Here is a 21,782-nt window from a genome sequence, read left to right as displayed (position 1 = left end):
GGTGGTATTGATGGGCAGTAAAAAGCACGTTTAGTTGCTTTTTTTTTTTTTTTGGTTGTGAAGTTGCAGAAGGAAACACAGGAACAGCCGTTTCTGTTATGCTGCAAACATGAGGCCATCGTTAACAAAGACATGCTGGTTTCAAAACCACCTCGCCTCAGCCCCAGGTGGGAGGTTTGTTTCTGTGGCAGCTTGGGATCCGTAGTTTGTCTCTTCTAAAGGTGATTGCTGTGTCGGAAACGAATATTTACCAACCACTGGTTGAGTGATTTGAGTTTTTTTGGTGGCAGTTCTTGGAATTATTGGTTCTTTGAACAAATTCTGAAAATGGGCCCTCATAAACATGTAACAATATCAAATTGTAGTGAAGTTCTTTTGCCTTGCTCCTGAACCTTGCCAAGAGATGTCAAAAATGTGCACAGACATTAATTAAATGTTGCTAGGGTTTTCCTGTGGACTGAAATTGCCTGCAAATTTCTTCCTGAGACGGAAGAAGCTGGTATTTCAAAAGATAATGATTTTTAATGGAGTCTGGGTCAGGGCCATGTGAATGTGACTTTGAGACTAACACCCGGCCAGCAAACACCCTGAGCCCGATTTACAGCTCTAGCAGGCGCTAGACCTGCCTTGTGCCTCTGGCAGAGGGGCTAAGGGGTGGGGGCATAAAGGGAGAAAACAGCATTTTGTCATGTCATACTTTGCAAGGGCCCTGAAAGGTGCAGCAGTGTAATGAAAATGGGGGAGAAGAGCTGGCAGTGGGGAGGCTCTGTCCTCTGAAAGCCTGAATGTGCAGGCTGGTGGCTGCAGGGCAGCACAAGCCTCAGCAGGCGCAGCCTTGCTCTCTCTTTTCAGCATCCTTCCCTCTCTCCCCCGCCACCTCCAGCTGAGCAGACCCAGAGGGCTGCTGCCCTCAGGTGAAAGCCCTCCCCACCCTCCGATGCATCCCTCCATGGCTGCCGCTTGCTGGCCTGCCTGCTGTCTGCCAAGCCAGGGAGTAGCCAATCCATGGCGTAACTCCTCCCGGCGCAGGATGCAATCATGTGATTTTTATGACTGCTCTCTAGAACCGTGTTTGCTCTGCTCCTGGCCACCATTGCTTCCTCCTTAGCGTCCTTCCCTGCCACTGCAGCTCCTTGCCGGCGGTGCTGGGGACCGGGTTTTGGGGAGCAATGACGGAAGTTAAGAGAGAGGTGTTCGGGCAGATGCCCCGGGAGGAAGGAGGAGGAGTGGTGGAAAAGTTTGTGTTAAAGTCAGACAGCGTGAAAGTGGAGATCCTGTCCTTAGGTTGCATAATCGCCGCTCTGGAGACGAAAGGCAGGGATGGGGAATTTTCAGATGTTGTCCTAGGCTTTGACACTTTGGAAGGTGGGTCTAAATCTATTTCTTTTAAAAAAAAAAATAAAATCAGGCAATTTAATCAGTGTTTTCTGGTTTATTGCCACACTGCATGATTTGCTTCTAAGGGTCCCCTCCAGATCGTGGGCTGAATAAATACAACTCCAGCTGCCTGTCCTGGGCTCAGTGGTGGACAGGGAATGGGGACCCTGGTGGCCTCAGGTCACAGTGTGCCCCTCTAGCAGGGCAGCTCTGTGTCACGCTTTGGCAGTGACAGATGCCTTTTCTGCAAATCTGCAAAGAATACAAGATCCTATCAGGCTGTTTTAATCAAAGGTGTGCATGACCAGCAAGCTGTGTGCCCTGTGAAACACTGGGACCGCAGTCACCTATTTAGTACTGGGGGGAAGCAGAGAGAAACACCCCTGAGGTCTGTAAGCACACCTAGAGACCACCCATCCTGTCCCAATCTTTCTCTTTAACCATGCAATGTTTTTCTGGCCAGGTTACACGAGGAAGCACCCCTTCTTCGGTGCTGTTGTGGGGCGTGTTGCTAACAGGATTGCGAAGGGGAGGTTCACCGTGGATGGCAAGGAGTATCAGCTGTTCCTCAACAATGGGCCCAACAGCCTGCATGGAGGAGCCAGGGGATTTGACAAGGTGAAAATCAGGCGGGGGGGGGGGGATGTGGGGGGTGTCCCAGTGTCCTCTGGCACACAGCCTCTGGGATTGTGGCAATGGGATATGATATCTTCACTCCCGACCCTGCAGGGCTTTCTGGTGGTTATCGAGTTGAATCAGCTCCCAGAAAGTGCTGTGAGTGCAGGACTGGAGGGAAGCAAGACCCTGTGAGCTTCTGGGTCGGCTTGTCTTTGCCCAGGTGCCTTAGCAGAGCTCACTTGTGCATTCTTGGATGCCATGCAGAGGATTGCTGTGCTTCCTCTGCGTTACTGCAGCCCTGAGGCCTTGTGAGACCAATTCTGATGGGGTTGTCCTGGTGCGAGGTGCTGTTCTCAGAGAGCATGGGTTGGGACATGGTGGTGAGGGCCCAGCCTCATGCACAATGGAGGGTCCTGAGGCACCAGCCGCACCGTCCTGGAGGGGGTGCTGTAGCCCCTCCAGTGCCCAAAGGAAGTTTCCCCGGGGAACAGTGATCCATGCAGACTCACTTGTGTCTGAGGTTTCAAGGCTGTTACCTGCCCATAGCTCCTCCCAGAGTCAGGAGGTCCTGGGTTTGCAGAAAGTGAGTATCACTGCTGCTTGCTTTTGACAGCGCTCCCAAATACAGGGACAGCAGGGTGGTGTGAGTTCAAGTGTGGTTATTGCATTACCCCCTTCAGCACCGTTTTTCATCCCAGTGACAGCATAACCCGGGCTCTTGCTCTGACTCACATCAGTAGGTGACTAGATCAGGCCTGCAAAATGCCCCAGCATCACTGTGTCCCCTCTCCAGCCCTTTTCTGTGACCTTTTCCTGACCCCAGGGCACTCAGCCCTTCCTATCTTCTTCCAAGAGCTGCTGCTGAAGTCCAGATACCATCAATGCACTACAAAGAGCAGCGGAGCATCTCCTCTCTTGAAAGCCTTGCTGATAACCCTGCTGATTGCATAGCAGGCTCAGAAGTCTCTGCTTTCCTGAAGCCTTGGGCTTTGTCAGATCAAATGCATTTGTAACCAGCAAGTAGCTGATCCATTATTTCCCCAGAGGAACTCATGTTCACGTGCTGGTGCAGCTGCTTTCCTGGGTTAATCATTTGTTTCATGAAAGGACATCCAGGCTGATGGGGCAAAAGTCAGAGTGTCTGGAAAAAAGTTCACTTCTGGGCAGCGCAGTGTGGACTGGCATCAGATTGGGATCAAACGCTCCTCAGCAGCCTTAGAAAAAAGGGAGTACTGGGATGACTTGACTGTTGTACCCCCAAAGAGGACAATTTAATTTCTGTATATGCCCTGACCCCCTGTGAGCTGGAGCTGGAAACTCCTTTGCATCCGGGGCTTCCAGGCTGTCTTCTGCAGATGGGGAACATGGTCTCTTCTCCTGCCTCTTCTTGCTTGCTGAAGGCATCTCAACTTGGTGGGGACAAGGCAGCGACACCTCCCAGGCAGGGCTTTGTGTCCTCCAGCCCACGGGGCATGCTTGGGCACCTGCTCAAGACCCCGTCTAGCCAGGTAATAGTCACTGTGCAGAGACCTGTGGTCAGCTCTAACAAAAACAAGACATGCTGGCTCCTCGCTGTGACTATCTTGGCCATTTTGTCAGTTTTTCCTGATCTTGCAGACCTCGGTGCTGCAGTCAGAGCGTGGTCTGATGACAAGGAAGCTTGCAACCATGCTTATGTGGTGGCAATATCTGACCACACTGCTGGGAGACTGGGGGACTTCAGAAAATAACCCTCTTAGCTTTAAAAAATAGTGATATCTGTGTGCTTACTGGCCTTTAAAAGCTTTTTCTTCAAAGAACTTAAATAGAAACTCATTTATAAAACCACAGCGTTCCACAGCAGTGGGAGCTGCAGTTGAACTGCACTCCGTGCAGGAGGACCTGCTCTGCAGCCTGGTTATCACATATGACACTCGCAGTTCCTGTGTTTGGTGAAAATGTTGGCTTTTGACAAGTGCCCCAAGTTTGTGATCTCTGCATGGGACATGAAAGGGGTCATGTCAAAAGCATTGTTTGGCCCCTGCCCCTAGATCTGTCCTCTTTGGTTAGATAGTAACTATTCCTAAGGCACTCCAGAGACTGGGCACCTCACTTCTTGTTGCACATCCATCCTCAAAGGTGCTGAGACATCTGCTTAGCATTGGGTCCACAGCCAGGGTCAAAGAGGCTGTCTGGGCAGCTAAATTTACAGTGTGCTGGCTTGCTTCGCTCACCAGCAGGTTCAGCTCCAAGCAGAGCCCTGGTCTCTGGCAGGGGCAAGAAATGGAGAGGTCCCAGTTCTCTGGATCAGCACTGACGTGTGGATGTATCTGGCGATACATCTGGTACTACTTAACCCAACCTCAGCCCCTAAGCAGGAGCTCCCAGGGTGTATTTACATTGTCCTAGAAGCCAGCCCCAAGTTAGCTGAGGGAAGGGCGGCAGCTTGTTGAGGTGATGTTGCACACCGGGAGATCCATGGGAAGGGGAATAAGTCCAGCAGCAGGGCAAAAATCAAACACGTGGCCCCTCTAGGTACAGAGTAACACAGGCAGGGACAGACCCTCATCAGCAAACTGCCTTGTTTGTTTGGCTGCTCATTGGAAAACTCATTCCCTGCTGCTGGTCCTGACTGACCAAGAGCAGGCTGGTGCTTGTGTTTTCTCCCACTTCTCTTTTTCTTTTTGAAAAAGGAGATATTGGGGTTTAGTCCTTCATAGGCAGAAAAAGATCGTTTGGGCTCTTTTTTTCTTTTTCTTCTAGGAGTAAGAGCAGGAAAGATGATTGAAAAAGGCTTTGTTTCAGTGTGTCATTCCTTGAGTACCTTTTGTCCCTGGGTTCAGCCCAGCCTGGGGCAGGACAGAAGGGCACCATGTTTTCCATGACTGTCCCACCAACAGCACACTCCTTGCAGGTTCTCTGGAGCCCCCAGGTCCTCCCGAATGGCGTCTGCTTCTTCCGGCTCAGCCCCGATGGTGAGGAAGGCTACCCTGGTGACCTGAAAGTCTGGGTGACCTACACACTCAGTGGCGGGGAGCTGGCCATCAACTATCGAGCCCAGACCAGCAAGACAACACCCGTCAACCTGACAAACCATGCATACTTCAACCTCGCAGGGCAGGTAAGCATGGGATGATGAACCCCGTGGAAGGACATTGTGCAGGGGAAGAAAGCCTGGGGACCTATGGGATGATCCACAGGATCATTGGGACCAACATGCTGGTCTGAGGACACAGTGTGCTTCTGAGGACACAGCAATGGGGCTTGCCTCTGCATCATGGGCTACATGCAGGGACAGGACTGAATCACGTAGACCTCAACTGAGGATGCATTATCCCAGTGTGTCATGAACAGAGACATCCCATCATGAATATTAACTCTCCTTTTGTGTGTAACTGTTTCAGGGGAGTTTCAGTCTCTCCTGATCCCTCAGGAAGATTACAGAGGAGGTGCAGAACTGGCATGCCCTAGTGATGGACTAGCATTTCTTAGCTGTCTTCTCTTGGCGCTTCTGAGACAACGTACTGAACCCTTGTGTGGATGGTGCAGCAGAGTTCAGGGCCTGTAGTGCCAGCCAGTGTCAGTGCAGCACCAAAATACCCAGGCCAAAATGGGGAGGAGAAACATCATGGAAAGGGGATGTGAGGTGGCCAAGGTTGCAGAGTGGGGCAGTAGCAAGATGCAGAGGGCTCCAACACAAGAGTCCAGGATTCTGCCAGCTAGGGAACTGTATTGCAGCTGTGTTTTAGTCTCACCCTGTTGATAACTGGGCTTGGAGGAGAAGGATCTGGGAAATAAAAGGTTGCTGGTCGGAGCAATAGGATGGGACAGTGCAGTCACACTTGGGTGTGAGACAAAGACCCTTAAAACTGTTAGTGAGAGACATCCCAGCCCCTCCATGCAGGAGGTCTGCTCAGGCTGCTGCCCTAATAATGGCTGTGCAGTTGTTAGTTTATCCTCAATTTTTCCTCCCAGCAGTACAGTAATATCAACACCGACAGCATGCAACTCAGGCGTATTTCCAGAGGAACAGGAGACCGTTGGGCATGAAATTGCTGCTCAGATTAGACAGTGATGTGCAGGCTCAGCTTTGATCCTGCTCCCCTTCCAGCTCAGCAGGTTCCCTGCCAGCATCCCCGAGGCTGCGGGAGAGGAAGAGAAGTACAACCCCCCCCGCACTGCAGGAGATGAGCCAGGAGGATGGGTTGTGCTTCCCCACACTTGCTTCCTTCCCCTTTTGCCTGCTGCTGTGTTCTCAGCATCCACCATGTTTTGGCTAGTCAATCTGCAGGGTGGTAGTGGTTGATGAGGTACAAGTTCAGACTGATCGTCTCAGCCCTGCAGGATTTACAGCTCCCAAGTTCCATGCCAGTTTTTGCCTGTGCTGGTACCTTTGTCCTGTGTCCAGGGTCAAGGTGGGATGACAGCCAGGAGGTCCCCCAGGTGCTACCAGATCAGTTGTATCACCACCATGGGCAGTGACTTCCTGGATGTGCTTAGGGCTGTTTGAATGGTGGAAGGGCCATAGCAGGAATCCCAGTATTTCCCATCCTCCTGCAGGGCTCACGGGATATCTACGACCACGAGATTTCTATTGAAGCAGATTCCTACCTGCCCGTGGACAACACCAAGATCCCAACTGGTGGGTGGTGCGACACCTGTGGCAAATGGTGGGGATGGTTTTACAGATGAGTGTTTGTGGGTATTGGGGAACAGCACTGTTTGGCAAGGGGGACATGCCAGGACCGAAGGGACCCCAAGCGCAGCAGGACCTTCACCCATGGGGACAGTTGCACAGCACCTGAGCAGAGTGGGCAGAGCCAGGTGCTGGTAACAGGGTCCATCACTAGCCCCAGACCTGGAGAAGGGGTGGGCCAGGGTCTGTCCAGGGGGTGCAGGCAGTAGCAGCAGGAGATGGGGCCAGAGGCAAGTGGGATGTGAGGCTGCAACATGGTTCCAAGGGGCCCATGCAGGGGACAAGCTACCTGTGACACAGGAACAAAGCATGTCCATCCAGGCCTGTTTGGCCAGCATTTCCCTGCAGGTCAATCCATTGTTCCCAGGGCCAGTGGGGCCATCAGAGAGGGTCACTCAGAACTTTAAGAGCTGGGATTGGCCTGGGATTTGCCTGATTTGCTTCCTCCAGCAGTGTTCAGCTTTATCACACTTCTCTACTGGGATTTTTCATGTGATGTCAAAGTCTTACTCCCACAGATCTTATTTCCGTAAGATCAGCCCATGCTCAAAGTCCACAGAAAGCAGGAGAATTAATTTCTTAAGCCTCGGTAAAATATGGGAGATGCAAGCAGCATGCTCCAGGCACAGGGCTGCTGTTGATAAATGCAATGGCACACTGGGACATGGTCAGACTCCCTGATCTGGAGGGCAGCTCCCAGGCCCAGCACTGAGCTCTAGAGCTGCTGGGATCTCTGGTGCTCAGGAGCCCAGCATAGTCCTTCCCTGTGAGAGCTGAGCCAGCAGTCCCCTCATCAGGATGGGAGAGCTGGCACTACTGGCTGCGAGGCTGAAGACGCAAAACCAACGCTTTTCTTTCCTGTCTTTAATGTCCTGCATGGCTAAAAGAGGAAAACCAGTTAAGGAAAACAGCATGTTTAGCATGCTAAGCAGGTTAATTAAACAAAGGTGGTATTGCTGCTGTCTCCAGCGTCAGCATGGAGAAGAGAGCTGGCAACCTCTTGCACCCAGTCTTGATTCAGGGGGTAAAAATGAGAAAACAAACCTTTCTAGTTTTCTTTTTTCCCCCCACCACTTCCACTCTGTTCCTCCCCATAAACAATCGAGCAGCTGAATCAAATAATCTGAACAAGCTGGGACAGGGAACACGTTCCCCGTACCTGCAGGAGAGCCAGCACCTGACACATGCACTTGACAATGGTCCCACTGCTAACAAGGGGGCACCTTGCTTTGGGTGGCTTGGCTCCAACCCTCCCACCACACTGCTCCAGCACCCACTTTTCATTTAGCATAAGCGACTGTGCTGAGTTGCAGTAAGAGTTGATCTAATTGCAAAATGAATCTGATACCAAGTTTTATTGTTTTTAAGAATGAAAAGCATTACTTAAAAAAAACCCCAAAAACCTGCATTTGGCCTATTTTTTGAAAAATCTAAAATAGATTAAAATAATCAAAAAATAATCAAAAAAGCGGACTTCCAGACTTGCTCCTAAATGATGGCTTTTCATCCAGCCCGACTGGCTTAGAGGAGTGGAAGCTGTCAGAGTGCAGATGCTGAGACATGGCAGGCAAGGGCGATGGGACAGTGCTGTGCCATGCTGGAAGTCCCCGGAAGACAGAGTAGTGACGGGAGCACCGAGCAGCCGGTCTGGGGCATATATGCCAGGAAGTCTGTGCTCCAGCAGAAGAGAAACTGACTGTGCGGTGGGATGCGTGCCTGAGGGCTGCATGAGCCCACAGGGTGGTTTCTGGTAAGCGTAGGCTTGCTGAGCTTTGCTGGAAATGGCAGGGCTTGTTTCCCTGACGCTCTGGCAGGGCTGCTTTGCTGAGCACACCTTCTGACTTCAGGAGGGAGAGGAAGAGAGGCTTTAAAAAGCAGGGGGAAAAAAAAAAAAAGCAAGCAAGTTTTTTAGCTCAGGTGTCTGCTAAAACCAGAGTTACATCTGTGTTCATGAACCAAAAGCACTATGCATGCATGCATCAGCTTGCACCTCAAGGAGTGGGTCTCCCAGTCCAGTTGGCTTTTGCTCAGCTTGGTGTGTCATGCCTGGGCTCAAGCCGGGGAAGAGCTTAAGGCTGTACCAAACCCACTTCCCTGCTTCTCCCCACTGCTTTCACCATGGAGCTGTTTCACACCTTAATTGCAGCTGGCTTACTGCCCCTGCTTTTTGCAGTTCCCTCTTGGTGTTTTGGGTAAACATAGCCTTTGAAGCTGATAAAACTGTGCATAGTCTTAGCCCTGGGGTGAAGACGAGATTTGTGCAACTATTAAAGACAGAGCCGTTGTGTGCCTAAATCAAAAAAAATTTTTTTCAAGGTGTTTTTCCGCCCCACAGCTGAATTCAGTAAACACGCTCCTTTTAGATAGGATCAGAAGCCACAGAAACTTGTTGTTTGTCAGGTGGAGACTGATGTTTCTCAAGGTTTGCAGAGCAGAACTGGTGCAGAGCTGCAGCCGAGCTGGGCCTGCGACTGCAGCGAGCAGAGCACAGCACATGGGGCTGGCAGCTGGGCCGGGATGCCCATGTGCCATCATCCCCAACACTGGCAGCTGCCTGCTGACCCTTGGAAACCTCTGCCTTTAGGGAGGGGTAGAAAAATGTGACCGTGAGGAAAAAATCCCCTCCCCTGCCCTTTCTCTCTCACCTCCCCCATGCAAAACCCCTTGCCTTTGGGTTGGGATGGCTGTGTTTTGCACTGTTGTTTAGTGTGTCTTAGGGTTGTTCTCGCTGCAAGAGCTCTATCACAGGATGTTGCATCCCCACATCAGGACTTAAAAAAAGACTTGTGAGAAAATGCTGGATTTATGGTCTCAAACCCCTTTTTCCCAAAACAATGCCGTGAGGCAGGAGGGGACTGGTCCTAGAATACACCCCATATTCACCATCCCAGCAGGTGGGCCACCTTCATGGCCATCTCATGGATGGCTGTTCAAAGATGTGGGAGGATTCTTTTATTTAGAGAGAGGGAGAGATAGTATATGTGTATAAATCTTATGCATATATAAAAATAGCTAATAAGTTTTTGGTTTACATTAATTAGCTTATATCATTACATTACAAGCCTGCCCTCTTGTTTTCTGGCTCCTTGGCTTTGCTGTGTCCCAGCTAAGCACAGCAGCGTCCCCGGGGGCTGCCAGCTCTGCTGGAGGACAAGGGGGACAAGGTGGTGGTGTCCCCGCCCAAGTCACAGCGGCCACAGGACAAGTTTGCTCAAAGCAGGGCACCGCAATGAGACAAGAATGACAAATAGCTTAAAAGCCTCAGCTCACCAAAGCAAGGGATCTCAGCTCTGCGCAGGGGCCAGCACCATGGGTGTTTGCTGGCATGTAGGTGAGTGGCTGACACTGCTGTTCTCCTCACCCAGGGGAGGTGGCTGCTGTGCAGGGCACCAGCTTCGATCTCCGGCAGCCCGTGGAGCTGGGGAAGCACTTGCAGAAGTTTCACCTGGACGGCTTTGACCACAACTTCTGCCTGCAGCAGGCACAGGCTCGACGCCGCGTGGCCAGGTAGGCTGGGACCCCAACAAGGGTTCCCCACCCCTGGAGCTGCAGGGCACCCATTCGGTGAGCCCTGCGGCATCCTCCACCGGCATCTCCCCAGGGCTTGCCACCCGCCCACTGGCAGGGCCATGGAGGTTCACACCACCCAGCCTGGCATCCAGTTTTACACTGGGAACAACCTGGATGGATCCCTGAAGGGCAAAGGCGCCGTTGCGTACCCAAAGCATTCAGCTTTCTGCCTGGAAACCCAGAACTGGCCCGATGCTGTCAACAAGGTGAACTGTCCCCCCATCCCTGGGAGCTGCTCAGGTCCTGTGGCAGGAGACCATACCACCACCATCACCACCACCACCCATGTTCTCTGGGGCGTTACATACATGAACAGAGTCTATTTGGTGAGGGGACGCTTTGTAGATGCCAGAACTGAGGCAGGCACAGGTCATGGCATCCTGCGGCTTTAGGCAGGTGTTGGCCAATGCAGTGGGGACCAGCCCCATGCAGCCCAGCTTCCCAAGGGCATGGGGTCGAGAGCAGAAGACCCCACCGGGCCTGGATTCAACAAGGGGGAGGACTTACCCACTCAGCCAGCTGGCAAGTAACAATGGGTGGCTAAATGCTGCCGCTGGAAATGTGTGGGTCACCACCCCAGGAAGGCGGAGGGGATGCGGCTGTGCCCTCATGACTCTTTCTGGTCCTGTGGTGTGCGCTCACGCTGACGTGCTGCTGCTTCTCTCCAGCCTCACTTCCCCAATGCACTGCTCCGGCCGGGCGAGGAATACAACCACACCACATGGCTCTTGTTCAACACTGCTTAAGGAAAGCGGATGCTGACTCCTACCACCGAGAGGGGTAAGTTCCTCTAGCAGGTTAGCCAGAAATCCTGCCAGGTGCCGAATGGCACTTTCAAACTACCCTGGGTGATGCATCCCATTTGGGAGCTTTTTTTTGTCCTCTGTGGTTTTCACCTGTGGCTTCTGCTAGCTTTTAACTCCTGTCACCACCTCTGCTGCTATCTGGTCTGTGCAAAGCTCTTACCCTCTGTCCAGCCTCACCCTGGGCATTAGGTTTTGTTTCACAGTAAAAATGCACTGAAAACACCTTGATAAGGACATGGCATGGCACAGCTCAAACTACAGCAGGGGAATAATCCAGTAATATTCATGTGAAGCACATGGGAAGGCTGATAAAGTTGTGGTTGTTCGTTACAACATGAGCTATTCCCAGCAAAGTGCTCCGAGCTGCGCTGGCTGTTGCTCTCTCCCCACCACTGACCTGCCCCACAGCTCAGTGTCAGCTCATCAAAGGGTGCCCTGCCCTTCCCATGCTGGGCAACAGGGCAGCCCTCACAGCCCAGCCGCCAGGTCTTACAGCAGATGTCATTGTGATGGCACATATACACACTGGTCATGCAGAATGGCTTTGTGGAGGACAGTGTGCTGGGATTATCCAACCAGCAGCAATAGCTGCACAAGAGCATCTTCTGCGCTATGCCTTGGCTGCTAAAGTGAAGCAGGTGCATCCATCTATATTCCTGAATGTACAACTGCAGGAGGAAAACCATCATCTTCATGTTGTGTTTCCACGTGAAATATCCCCAAAAATCTGTATCGGGGCCTATCTGATGAAAACCTCCACATTTCTGAGGTTTCATAAAAAATTGGCACAAGCCAGGGGAGTGGCAGTGCCATCATGTTAGGGAGATGGCACCCCTCTCCCCAGGGACACAGGGGTAGCCAACCCTTGGGCCAGGCACCCCATAGCCTGACTCCCACCTCCTCCTGCCATGCTGCTGCCCAAGGGGCCAGACAAGCCCCAGCTCCCACGGGCCCATTGTGGCCAGGGCCCGCAGCACTCCAGCATGCTTCCTTGGCTGCGGAGCTGTGGGAATGATCTTGCCCCCAGTGGAAGTGCCTGGCCATGGGGCTCGCAAACGTGACAGACCTGTCACTTTGACCCCCCAAAATGAGCACCCTCCTACTCTCCTGCAATGCCCCAAATGCACGGACGTGCACAGTGGTCACACATACATGGCTGCAGTTCATACTGTGTAAGGGCTGGTATCATTGGGAGAATAAAGCCCAGCTAATCCAAGCTTGGGAAACACTAGATTGCAAACCAGAACAGAAGCACCATCACCCCTATGCGAGCGGCATTTGCCCACCACACTAGAGACCTTGGGTACATGTCCCCTTGCCCCCCACCAGGCTGCACACACCCCACGGTCACACAAACACACCCCCATCCAAGCATCTTTTCCGAGAGCTCACAAACACCATGTGGAATTTTTGATGAAATCCTACCAAATTCAGGTGAGAGCTGGAGCTGCGCAGCCTGCTCTGAGGACAACGTCCAGAGCTGAGGGAGGCAGCACAGCCATCCTCAATTTTGGTCACCACGGCTGCGGAGAAGTGCGGACACCAGATTTGCCACTGTACCTCAGAAGTGCTGACTGTCCTTCACAGTGGCTGCAGCCACAGGCAGGGCCACCCCTGCCACCACAGCCCTGCCTCCTTGCTCAGGTTCTCACTGCTAAGCCTGGATTTAGAGGAACCGCAGTCCCTCACAGAAACCCAGGATCCTCCGCTCCATCTTCCACAGTGTCTCTGGGTACTGAAAAACAGGTACCAGTACGGCTGTCATGTTAGTCTGCAGGTTTATTGTGGAGTAGGTTTGCCTTAAGAGTACAGAAGAGAAAAAAGCTGATCAAATTCCAGAGCAGCGGTGTATATGTGCCTCACCAGGGACACTATAAACCAGGCAGGCAATGCACAACTGATAAATATTCCAAACACAAGTCACAAGCTTTGGGCCTTTCTGCAAAATCACTGCAGGGCAACATTTGTGTCACGCCCCCACCTCCCCACTTTCCTGTTGCAGTGACAGTGGAATTTAATGGACATCACCAGAACATTGATCATTGCAGGCGGCAGACGGAACGCTCATCCCCATCACTGAGTGTCCAGGCAGACACCAAGCCCCACAGCAGTTAAGACAAGGTATCAAGGCCAGACAATGCTGCAGCATGACAGCACGTTCAGAGCCTGGACTATTTACTCATACACCGAAAAAGCTCCATGAAGTCATTGTTAACAGGAAATCTGGTTTTTTGAAAATCATAGGTTACTTAAGGTGTAACTGAAGTTAATCTTGTAATTTTTTTTTTTCCCATTTAAGATGCTCTGCTGTGGTTTACATGCTGGGAGCAAATTGTCATGACAGATACCACAAGAAGTCCAAACAGGCCTCACTTTCCATTTTAGTGCTTGTTTACTGCCAAAACTGGCTTTTATTTCTGCTAGATATCCCACTGCAGTAAAAAAAATGTTTGCTTTTATCTCCTCGGTCTACCTGTTTGTTTGTTCACAGTCTAACACTATTTCCAGTCTTTTGCTGTGATCTGTGTTAACGAAGTGCCTTATCATGCAATTCTTGACTACAGAATGAGGACAGAGTTTGACATACCTGTACACAAATAATTAATCCTGCAGGTGTGTATTTGCGGTAAGAAATTAGCAATCCCATCTCTGGGATCTGGGCTGCTTTAAAACCATACCCATTTCTGTGAGGCAGGTTAGAATTGCTGAGGTCAGCTGTGAGAATCTTTCACACTAAGGAGGAAAGTTTGAGTGAGCTGCAGAAAGACTAAGAACAGCTTTGCTTTGCCTCTCAAACACATTATCCTAAGGTCCGTCAGAAAGTAGGTCAGAAGACATTACATCTTCCCTCAAAAAAAGGAAAACATGCCTTGAGACATTTTAAGAAGTTTTTGTTAATAGCCTGAACAACTAAAAAATGCAACAAGCAAAAGTAGCAATCGTCAAGTAATTAATGATTTCTGTTACGTTTAGAGGTTTCTGCAGATGTTTGTTTAAAAGATGTCAGTGTTTTGACTAGAAACTTGTCCTTAAATTTTTGGGCATCTGGTATCACAACTAGTCACGGACCAGAGAGTAAGCTTTGCAGAATAATTAGATCAAGGAGAAAAATGAATGCCCGCGAAATATAATAAAGGCATAAAAAGGGCATATGCAAATTTTTAGGCATCTGCAGACAGAGATGGATTTTAAATTCTATTTCAAAGAAAGCAGAAACTGATCCTTTCACCAAAGGCCATTGAACAATAGATGTGAAAAGTGACTAGTTTGAGAAGACACCGATATTAGTCATTCCCATTTTAGACATTTTTCATCCACATTACATGGCACACAGCTAAAATTACCCAAATGTTAACAGAAGCAGCAGGGTTACTACAGAGAAGTTTTAGTTAAAAATACACATTTTATTTCAATGTGCCAATAAAAAAGTCCCACATTTTCATATCACAGGAAGTTAATTCATACAATAAAAAGAGACCTGTGCTAGTCTATTGGTGTGACTAACTTAGAAGACCCAGATCATGCCAAATTTTAGTTGATATACTCTTCTATCTACATTCTTACATTTACAAAGACACCACAAAATCCCTTATAATAATGTAAGCAAAATAACTTTCTTCCTAAAAGATTAACTTCATAACTTTAATCCATTCTTTCAGGACTTGCACTTCTTTGAGGGCTTCCTGATGGTGAACGACTGAAAGGAAAAGAATCCATGGTTAACATTTCAGTAGTCATTTGGGCTTCACAAATACAGGAAAAAGCAACAGGAGGATACCTAGACTACTCTGGCACCCTTTAAGCACTGGTTTTTAATAAAATAACCAATCACTACTGACAAAGTTAATGGGTTGATGACTTAATGTTAGAGAGAATACATTTATTTTTTTTTTACTTTCACGTTTTTGCATTTCTCTACTGTTATTTTTATGATACAATTTAAATGTGAACATTGTAAAGTCATCTAAAGGGTACTACTAATAGTGACCTTCAGGGAGGCAGGATACTTCTTCACTGCTCTGATACAGCAGCTTGTCAAACCTATCATGGTGATTAGTCAGCATTTATGAGCATTTATTCAAGCCCTTTGCGATTGTTTGTGGGACTAGACTACATGCAGCCAAGTTTTTAAGTGAAGCAAACCTAAGCATAGAAGTTCTAAAGTATGTAAAAAAAAAAAAAAAAAAAAAAGAAGAGAGAAAAAGAAACAACTTGCAGGGCAGAAAGATCACCAAGGCAAGGGACACATCCTGGCAGGTCTACAGCTATTCTTACTAGGATATACCCTCAAATCCTCAACATTGAAGTTATAAAAATGAGCTATTAAAAGAATTCGAGCTAGGGAAAAAGTGCTGCTGATTCTGTCACTACACATATATGTATATGCACAGAGAGATAATTATTTACCAATTTATTGGGGAAAAAATTAATTTGAGTAACAGCAGTAAATACAACAGGCTCAATCTTCCATTCCTGACTGCTATGCCAGCTTACTCCACTCTATCTTCCCCAACCTCACAGTTGCTTTTAACGAGACTCAAAGCTGATGCCCACATTTATTCTGTGCTTTAAGCTCACCAGGAGAAAGTCTCTGTGCAATAAAACTGTTAGTGAACTGAAATGAATACAGAAGCAAAGGCAAGAGATAACACTGCCATGTAACCAGTATCAAGAGGAATTATTACCACATCTATATTACAATATATAAACCCACGTTATTTCTGCCCAAGAGATCTCAGCAAAATACCTTTCCAGTATTTTTCTACAAGCAGCAGTCAAACTCCTCAGCAGAGATCACTGCAGATACTAAAATGCCAGCTCTACGGAGTCAACGTTATTAGTAGGGAGATCAACATACCTTCTCTTTGGAGATGGTGATCGGGACTTTGACCGACTGTCAAAACAGAATATCATCAATGCAGCTTAAAGGTCAAACAGAACTTTTATATTCAAAAAAATAAGCATCTTAGACAGCAATGGAATTATTATGGGAATCTAGCCAGAGGCTCTTTAAAAGGCAAAGTTTTCAAATCAACTTTTACTCTGACGGGGCTTCTCAATTCATTTAGCATGATTAATTTTAAGCCACTGTCTTCAGTAGAGAAAACAGGAAAACAAGGGGTTAGTACCAAGGTGAGGCTTTGAGAAAAGAGACATCATCACAGATTCCTGCTGTTTTATCAGCAGCATTAATAAAGCTGAAGCCCTTTATCTGATGGATAGAAAAATTTAACAGAATTTAACTTCCCCCATCCCTGGAAGTGTTTAAGACCAGGTTGGATGAGGCTTTGGGCAATGTGGTCTAGTGGAGGGTGTCCCTGCCCGCAGCAGGGGGGGTGGAACTAGATGATCTTTAAGGTCCCTTCCAACCCAAACCATTCTATGATTCTATGAACTGAGCGCAAAGACACAAAAAAATCAGTACAATGTTGGAAACTACAAAGAGTTAATGAAAACAAAGAGATGGGTAAGGAACATATTCCAAATAGCTGCAGAGGAAATTTTATAATGTCAGTCATATCACAAACAGATTAGCTGGGCACCCATGTTTCGGGGATTTTTTTCTCAAGGACCAGGCTCTGTTAATCATGCAAACCTAACACTGAATTCTGGACACTACTGCAGGCTTTGTCTCTGTATGCTTACCTCTTAGCCGGCGAGCCAGATTTTGATCTGCCATGAGACCTAGACCTACAAGAAGAAGAAAAAACACAGCTCAGCAGGGAAGCTGGTAGCATGCGTGTTCCCACATTCGAGGCAGCAAGATTCACACTAAATGTACAGGAGCTGTCACAGTGAACAGACAGAATCCTGCAAGTTTCCAGGGCTTTTCCTACTAAGTTTCAGAAGAAAGCTTTTTAAATGGACACTGCACATTGCTCTGTACTTCAGTCCCTGGCTGATGACTGGTCTTTACTGATGCAGGTAGCAGGAATACATGAACCCAAATCCTGACCAGTATTTTCACAAAGCTAATAAAAAACCATCCTCTAAACTTGCAAGTTTTATTAGGCTTGAGTGATCTACCACTATAGTTGAAACTGGCTGCAGGCAGCATGCTCCTACAAATTTCTTCTGAGTGCACTTCATCTGATATATGCACTTGCTCAAAATATTTTTTCTGAACTTGACCCTTGGGAAAAGACTGTCAAGAATTTCAGTCTTTGAGGTAAGACTGCTGCACCATAAGAACACAAATACTGCCTAAAAGAAGAACTGAAATTTTTAGGTTTCCAAAGGAAGCGTTCTACTTTCCGCATCCAAGGCTTTCCACAACTTCCGGATGTACGCTTTGATGCTGTCAAACCAGCAAACGTCATGTAATACTTATTCGGTCTGTCTTCCTTACGAATTGACTGTCTCTGGGTGCTACACATTCCTTTGATTCTTCTGTAAGGAAGCCATCCTTCGATTGCCTCATGTGGAAGTTTAACAGTGACTTCATAAGAGTTAATCACCAATACTCTGCCGCTTCTCTGTACTTGTACACCTGTAATTTCCTCTGCCTCAGTCACTTAATCTCTACTTACAATGAAAGGTGTCACACAACAGAGTCTAGAAATTTCATTAACAGCATCCTTTACACTGCAGAAAACCAGCCTGGTACTAAAAAAATAAAACAATGGTGGTAAAATAGAGATTTTTTTTGTCTTTGGGAGCCTGTTGACTGTAGCCATTTTCTGAGCCATGATTAAATACCAGTTGTATTATGACTAAGATTCAACATATTTTAGCAATGGGTAGAGAAAGTTTACCTGATCAGTGAAAGGCACTGCTCTACTGCCTCAGGGAATTTCCCTTCTCTTTTTACTAGCTTCTGGACTGTTTCTGTGAGTTTCTGCCCTTAAAGCCATCTTCTGGTCTTCATTGCTCCATTCCCTAAAACTTCCTGTCATTGCTTGCTGTTCCACTCAGAAAATGCCATCACCACCTTTCAGCACTAAATCTCCCATCTTCAGCTGTAGGCTTTCCCACTTACTCCCTTCAGCTAAAGTTTCCCCTTTATTTTTTTGTGTTTCTTCACAGTTGGGACTATTAAGTTACTTATTTCAAAAAGAAGCCATCAAACCAGAACAGCAGGCCCAGGAATGGGCTGGGGCAAGAGCAGTACCATCTCCTTCAGCACAGAACTTCAATTTACTCTTTCTCCTATGACAGCTTGCTGAGGACATCCAATCAACCTATGTCAGCCATGCTGCCTGGACAAGGCATTCACAAGCTGCATTCACAAGCTGCATTCACTTACTATGGAAGGATTAAACTACAACTTAAGAGAACGAATGACATCCTGTGTTCCTTTAAAATTTGATCATCACTCTTACAGCACATTTGTTGGTACAAAATAACTCCAACAGCTGTTTATCTCAAATTTAATTCAGCTCCTGCACACTGACACTTTGTTATTCAACAGAGCTGGAAACAACTGTAACACTCACAGCACTAGCAAGCCCTTCATGACTTGCCTGGCTATATGCATCAATGCTTTAACACACTACGGGAAGAGCATCCTGATTTCTCTGACAAATAATGGGAAGAATCCACAATCTCGTGTGTGCTACACAAAGAAAAAGAAAAAAAACCTCTTCAGATTAATTTTAAATTTGTTTGCTACATTAGCTGTTAATGCAACCTGATCAAAACAGTACTTGTGATGACTAGTGGGACCTGGCTATCAGTGATATGTAAAACAATAAAAAAAGAAAGAACAATCTTCTGTGCTGCTTTTTAAAACCCCTAAGTTAGTGGAGAGAAAACACAGCTTTTTCTGAAAACGTTAACAGCTGTTAGAAAGCTTAAACAGACCTTTCAGCAACTTTTACTAAGTATCTGCAGTCACAGAAGAGATCTTACCTGCTTCGGGGCCACGTAACAGATCTGGATCTAGACCTGGATCTTGATCTAGACCTGAAATAAAAAGTTAAGACAAATTAAAACAGAATCAAAGAAGTCAACTCAACCATAAGTGATGACAATTACAGTACTACTTAGATCACTGTCTACATGTCGAACTTAAAACCTACATAATCATTAGACATTTCAGACATCAAAATTCATGAGATATGCAGCTGTGTAAGGTCTCAAAACTAATCGTATTACCATGACTGTAAATTCAACTAGTATTATTAGAAACATTTTAAAGCACGCTTAAGCCTGATTTCTAGAGATCAACACCTTCCAAAGTCTACTATCCAGTACATTTTTGAATCCCTTAACTAAAATGAAAAACAACAACAAAAACAAAGCACACAACCTATTAAAAATTACTACTAATTACCTTGATCTCTTCAAGGAACCCGATCGGGACCGGCGGGGAGACACAGACCTAGACCTACGAGGAGAAACAGACCGGGACCTACGATAGGAAGCTGACCTGGACCTGCAAAGAAGTCAAATAAAGAGTTGTACAAGTGTAGCTTTTTCTAAGCAAAAGCAGCAAACAGGAATAAAAACCAAACTTAAGCATACCTCCTACCACGACTCCGACTGTGTGACCGAGAATACCTTCTTCCTCGGGACCTCGAGCGGGATCTAGACCGGGACCTGGTTTTAGGTTAGAGAAAACAGGTATCAGGAAACAGCTGCAGCAATCAGTGCACGTGAGGCCCTGCTGAAGTCAAAACTTTCAGACAACTAAAGAACTAGCATCTCTCAGTTGGAAAAAATCTCTGGGCCTACTTGTCTTGAGCATTTTACTACCTAGAAAAATGTTAAAAGCTGAATTACATTGCAGAATTACATTAGAATAGAAAACACTGTAATGCGTATTTAAAATAAACCTTGCAAGTTTGCAGGTCGACCCTCTTTGGCCCAAGGTCTAGCAGATCTAGACGATCTAGAAGTATCTATAGCCGATCGCTGCATCTAGGTGTTCTCTTCAATCTAACGACGATCAAACTGACAGCCCAATGAGCCAGGGTGAGGCTTGATTGACGCAAGAAGATTTTTCTAGGTGGGAATGTGGTCAATCTGGTGTTCCTCTTTCTAAACCGGAGGGGGGCCCCAATTGAAAGCCAAATTTACTGTTACGGCGATCACCGTCTCAAATTTTCTGCCCTTAAAGAATAAGGTGAAGCTACGTGTAGATGGCTCGAGGGGATCTGGCCTCTTATGCTGATCACCTCAAGGTCTAGGAGGATCTTAAGTGTCGGATTTGCAAGGCGCCTCAGCATGAAATCTTAAGGCTCGTGACATTCTGAATCAAGGCGACTGACTCAAACGAAGAAACCTGAAAGGTTTTGACCAGGTTGATTATTAAGATATTAACATTTGATAGAAATAGCAACAAATTGTAATATACACCTATACATTTATTCTAGCGTTAAAGTTTAAAGAAAACTGGTGTAACATTCTGTTCTTTGCTAACAAGAGCTACACAAAAGCGAACCGGTGAAGCAACCCAGCCACTCTGGCCCCACACGTACCTGCTCCTCCTTCGGCGACTATAGCGGTGACAATCATAAGCATAGTGGCCTTTCTCACCACACTCATAGCATCTGTCATTGGGGTCAAAGGGGCGCCGTGCAGGAGGCCTGTCGTAACGGGAGCGACGAGGCATCCCCGTTGACACTTCCACTCTAACCCTGGAGCCACATATCACCCTGCAACAAGTCCATGATGGCTCTAAGTTAATGGTTACTGTTTAGAGTAGAATTATAAAAAGGAGAACCACCAGAGAGAAAACCCTGATTGTCTCTCTGGCCTTAAACCGGCTGTAGCTCCTGCAAACATTTGAAATGCACACGTACTTCCCATCAAGTCCACGGACAGCATCTTCAGCATCCCTCGGGTCTTCAAACTCCACGAAGGCAAACCCCGGTGGGTTCCTCGCGATCCAGACGGTTCTCAGGGGCCCATAGTAGCTAAAGGCTCTCTCCAGCTCGCCTTTTCCCGCGCCCGTGCCCAGGTTCCCCACGTACACCTTGGTCTCTGCCGGGAGCGAAGGCGGTGTCAGCGCTGGAGCAAGAGCGGGCTCACGCGGCGCGCGGAAGCGGCGCCCCCGCCCCGCCCCCGTCGGGCGCCGCCATCTTGTTCGCGAGGCCCGCTCCCGCCTTCACCATGAGAAGCGGCACGCGCGGGCGCACCCCCTCCCCCATGGCCGCTGACGCAAAATGGCGGCGGCGACAACGGCAGCAACGGCCGCCTCGCTTTCCTTCCCCCTCACTGGCCGCTCCTCTCCCCGCGGCAATGAGCCCTTCACGCGCAACTCCCTCACCCTCCCCTCTCGCAGCTGCCCGCCACTCGCGACACCCCGGGAACTCACCGCCTCCATAGCGGCCGTAACGCGACATCCTAACGGCTCCGCCAACCGCCTCTCCTCGCGCACGCGCCGCCGCCGCCCGCGCCTGCCACCTGCCCTCCCCTCCCTCCTCCCCCAGGCGCGGGGCTGCGGCGTGATGGCGGCGCGCATGCGCGCGGGGTGTGGCGCGCGCCAGGGGGCAGGGCGGACAGCGGAGCGCCGGTTGCCAGGGCGACGGCGGGGTGCGGCCGATGGCACTGAGGGGGACGGAGGCGCTCTTGCGGCCGTCGCCGCATCGGGGGTCGCCCGGTTACCGCTGCGCCACTGGACGAGCTTCCGGCAGCGGTGGGGCCCCTTGGTGTGCGAACGGGACCGCGGCGGGAAGCCGCCTCCGGAGCGAAAGCCAGCAGCGCCTGGGAAGCACCGTTCGTCCGGGCCTGCGAGGGAAGCGCTTCAGGGTTGTGCCGATCGTCCCGAAAGGGCGCGGTGCGCCAATACC

The 21,782-nt window shown here is 48.7% G+C and overlaps 2 protein-coding genes across 10 annotated transcripts; one reads left to right on the top strand and one right to left on the bottom strand.

Moving 5' to 3' along the window:
• The first annotated feature begins 1,066 nt into the window (after positions 1-1,066).
• On the top strand, positions 1,067-19,511 carry GALM (galactose mutarotase). 8 transcript variants are annotated; one of them, XM_054821428.1, is made up of 8 exons: positions 1,067-1,365; positions 1,841-1,995; positions 4,889-5,095; positions 6,535-6,616; positions 10,036-10,177; positions 10,272-10,446; positions 10,909-11,020; positions 19,337-19,511. In XM_054821428.1, the coding sequence occupies exons 1-7, from the start codon at positions 1,170-1,172 to the stop codon at positions 10,984-10,986; spliced, it is 1,035 nt and encodes a 344-aa protein (XP_054677403.1). In that variant the 5' UTR covers positions 1,067-1,169; the 3' UTR covers positions 10,987-11,020; positions 19,337-19,511. The 8 variants fall into 8 exon arrangements, with proteins under 8 accessions (XP_054677403.1, XP_054677404.1, XP_054677402.1 ...); XM_054821429.1 differs by having other exon boundaries at positions 18,073-19,511; XM_054821427.1 differs by lacking the exon at positions 19,337-19,511 and adding an exon at positions 14,706-14,879.
• SRSF7 (serine and arginine rich splicing factor 7) lies at positions 14,430-21,441 on the bottom strand. 2 transcript variants are annotated; one of them, XR_008576502.1, is made up of 9 exons: positions 21,308-21,441; positions 20,793-20,973; positions 20,469-20,645; positions 19,513-19,587; positions 19,322-19,423; positions 18,898-18,951; positions 16,693-16,737; positions 15,794-15,940; positions 14,430-14,743 (listed from the first exon to the last, which is right to left on the bottom strand). XR_008576502.1 is itself a non-coding variant. In XM_054821436.1 (9 exons), the coding sequence occupies exons 1-9, from the start codon at positions 21,333-21,335 to the stop codon at positions 14,689-14,691; spliced, it is 753 nt and encodes a 250-aa protein (XP_054677411.1). In that variant the 5' UTR covers positions 21,336-21,441; the 3' UTR covers positions 14,430-14,688. The 2 variants fall into 2 exon arrangements, 1 of the variants encoding a protein (XP_054677411.1); XM_054821436.1 differs by having other exon boundaries at positions 15,905-15,940.
• Between the last annotated feature and the right edge of the window lie 341 nt (positions 21,442-21,782).

This window comes from Grus americana, chromosome 3 (genome assembly GCF_028858705.1).
Source record: "Grus americana isolate bGruAme1 chromosome 3, bGruAme1.mat, whole genome shotgun sequence".
Classification (NCBI taxonomy): domain Eukaryota; kingdom Metazoa; phylum Chordata; class Aves; order Gruiformes; family Gruidae; genus Grus; species Grus americana.
The sequence above is the reverse complement of the archived record's forward strand: the minus strand, read 5'-3'. Positions and strand labels throughout refer to the sequence as shown.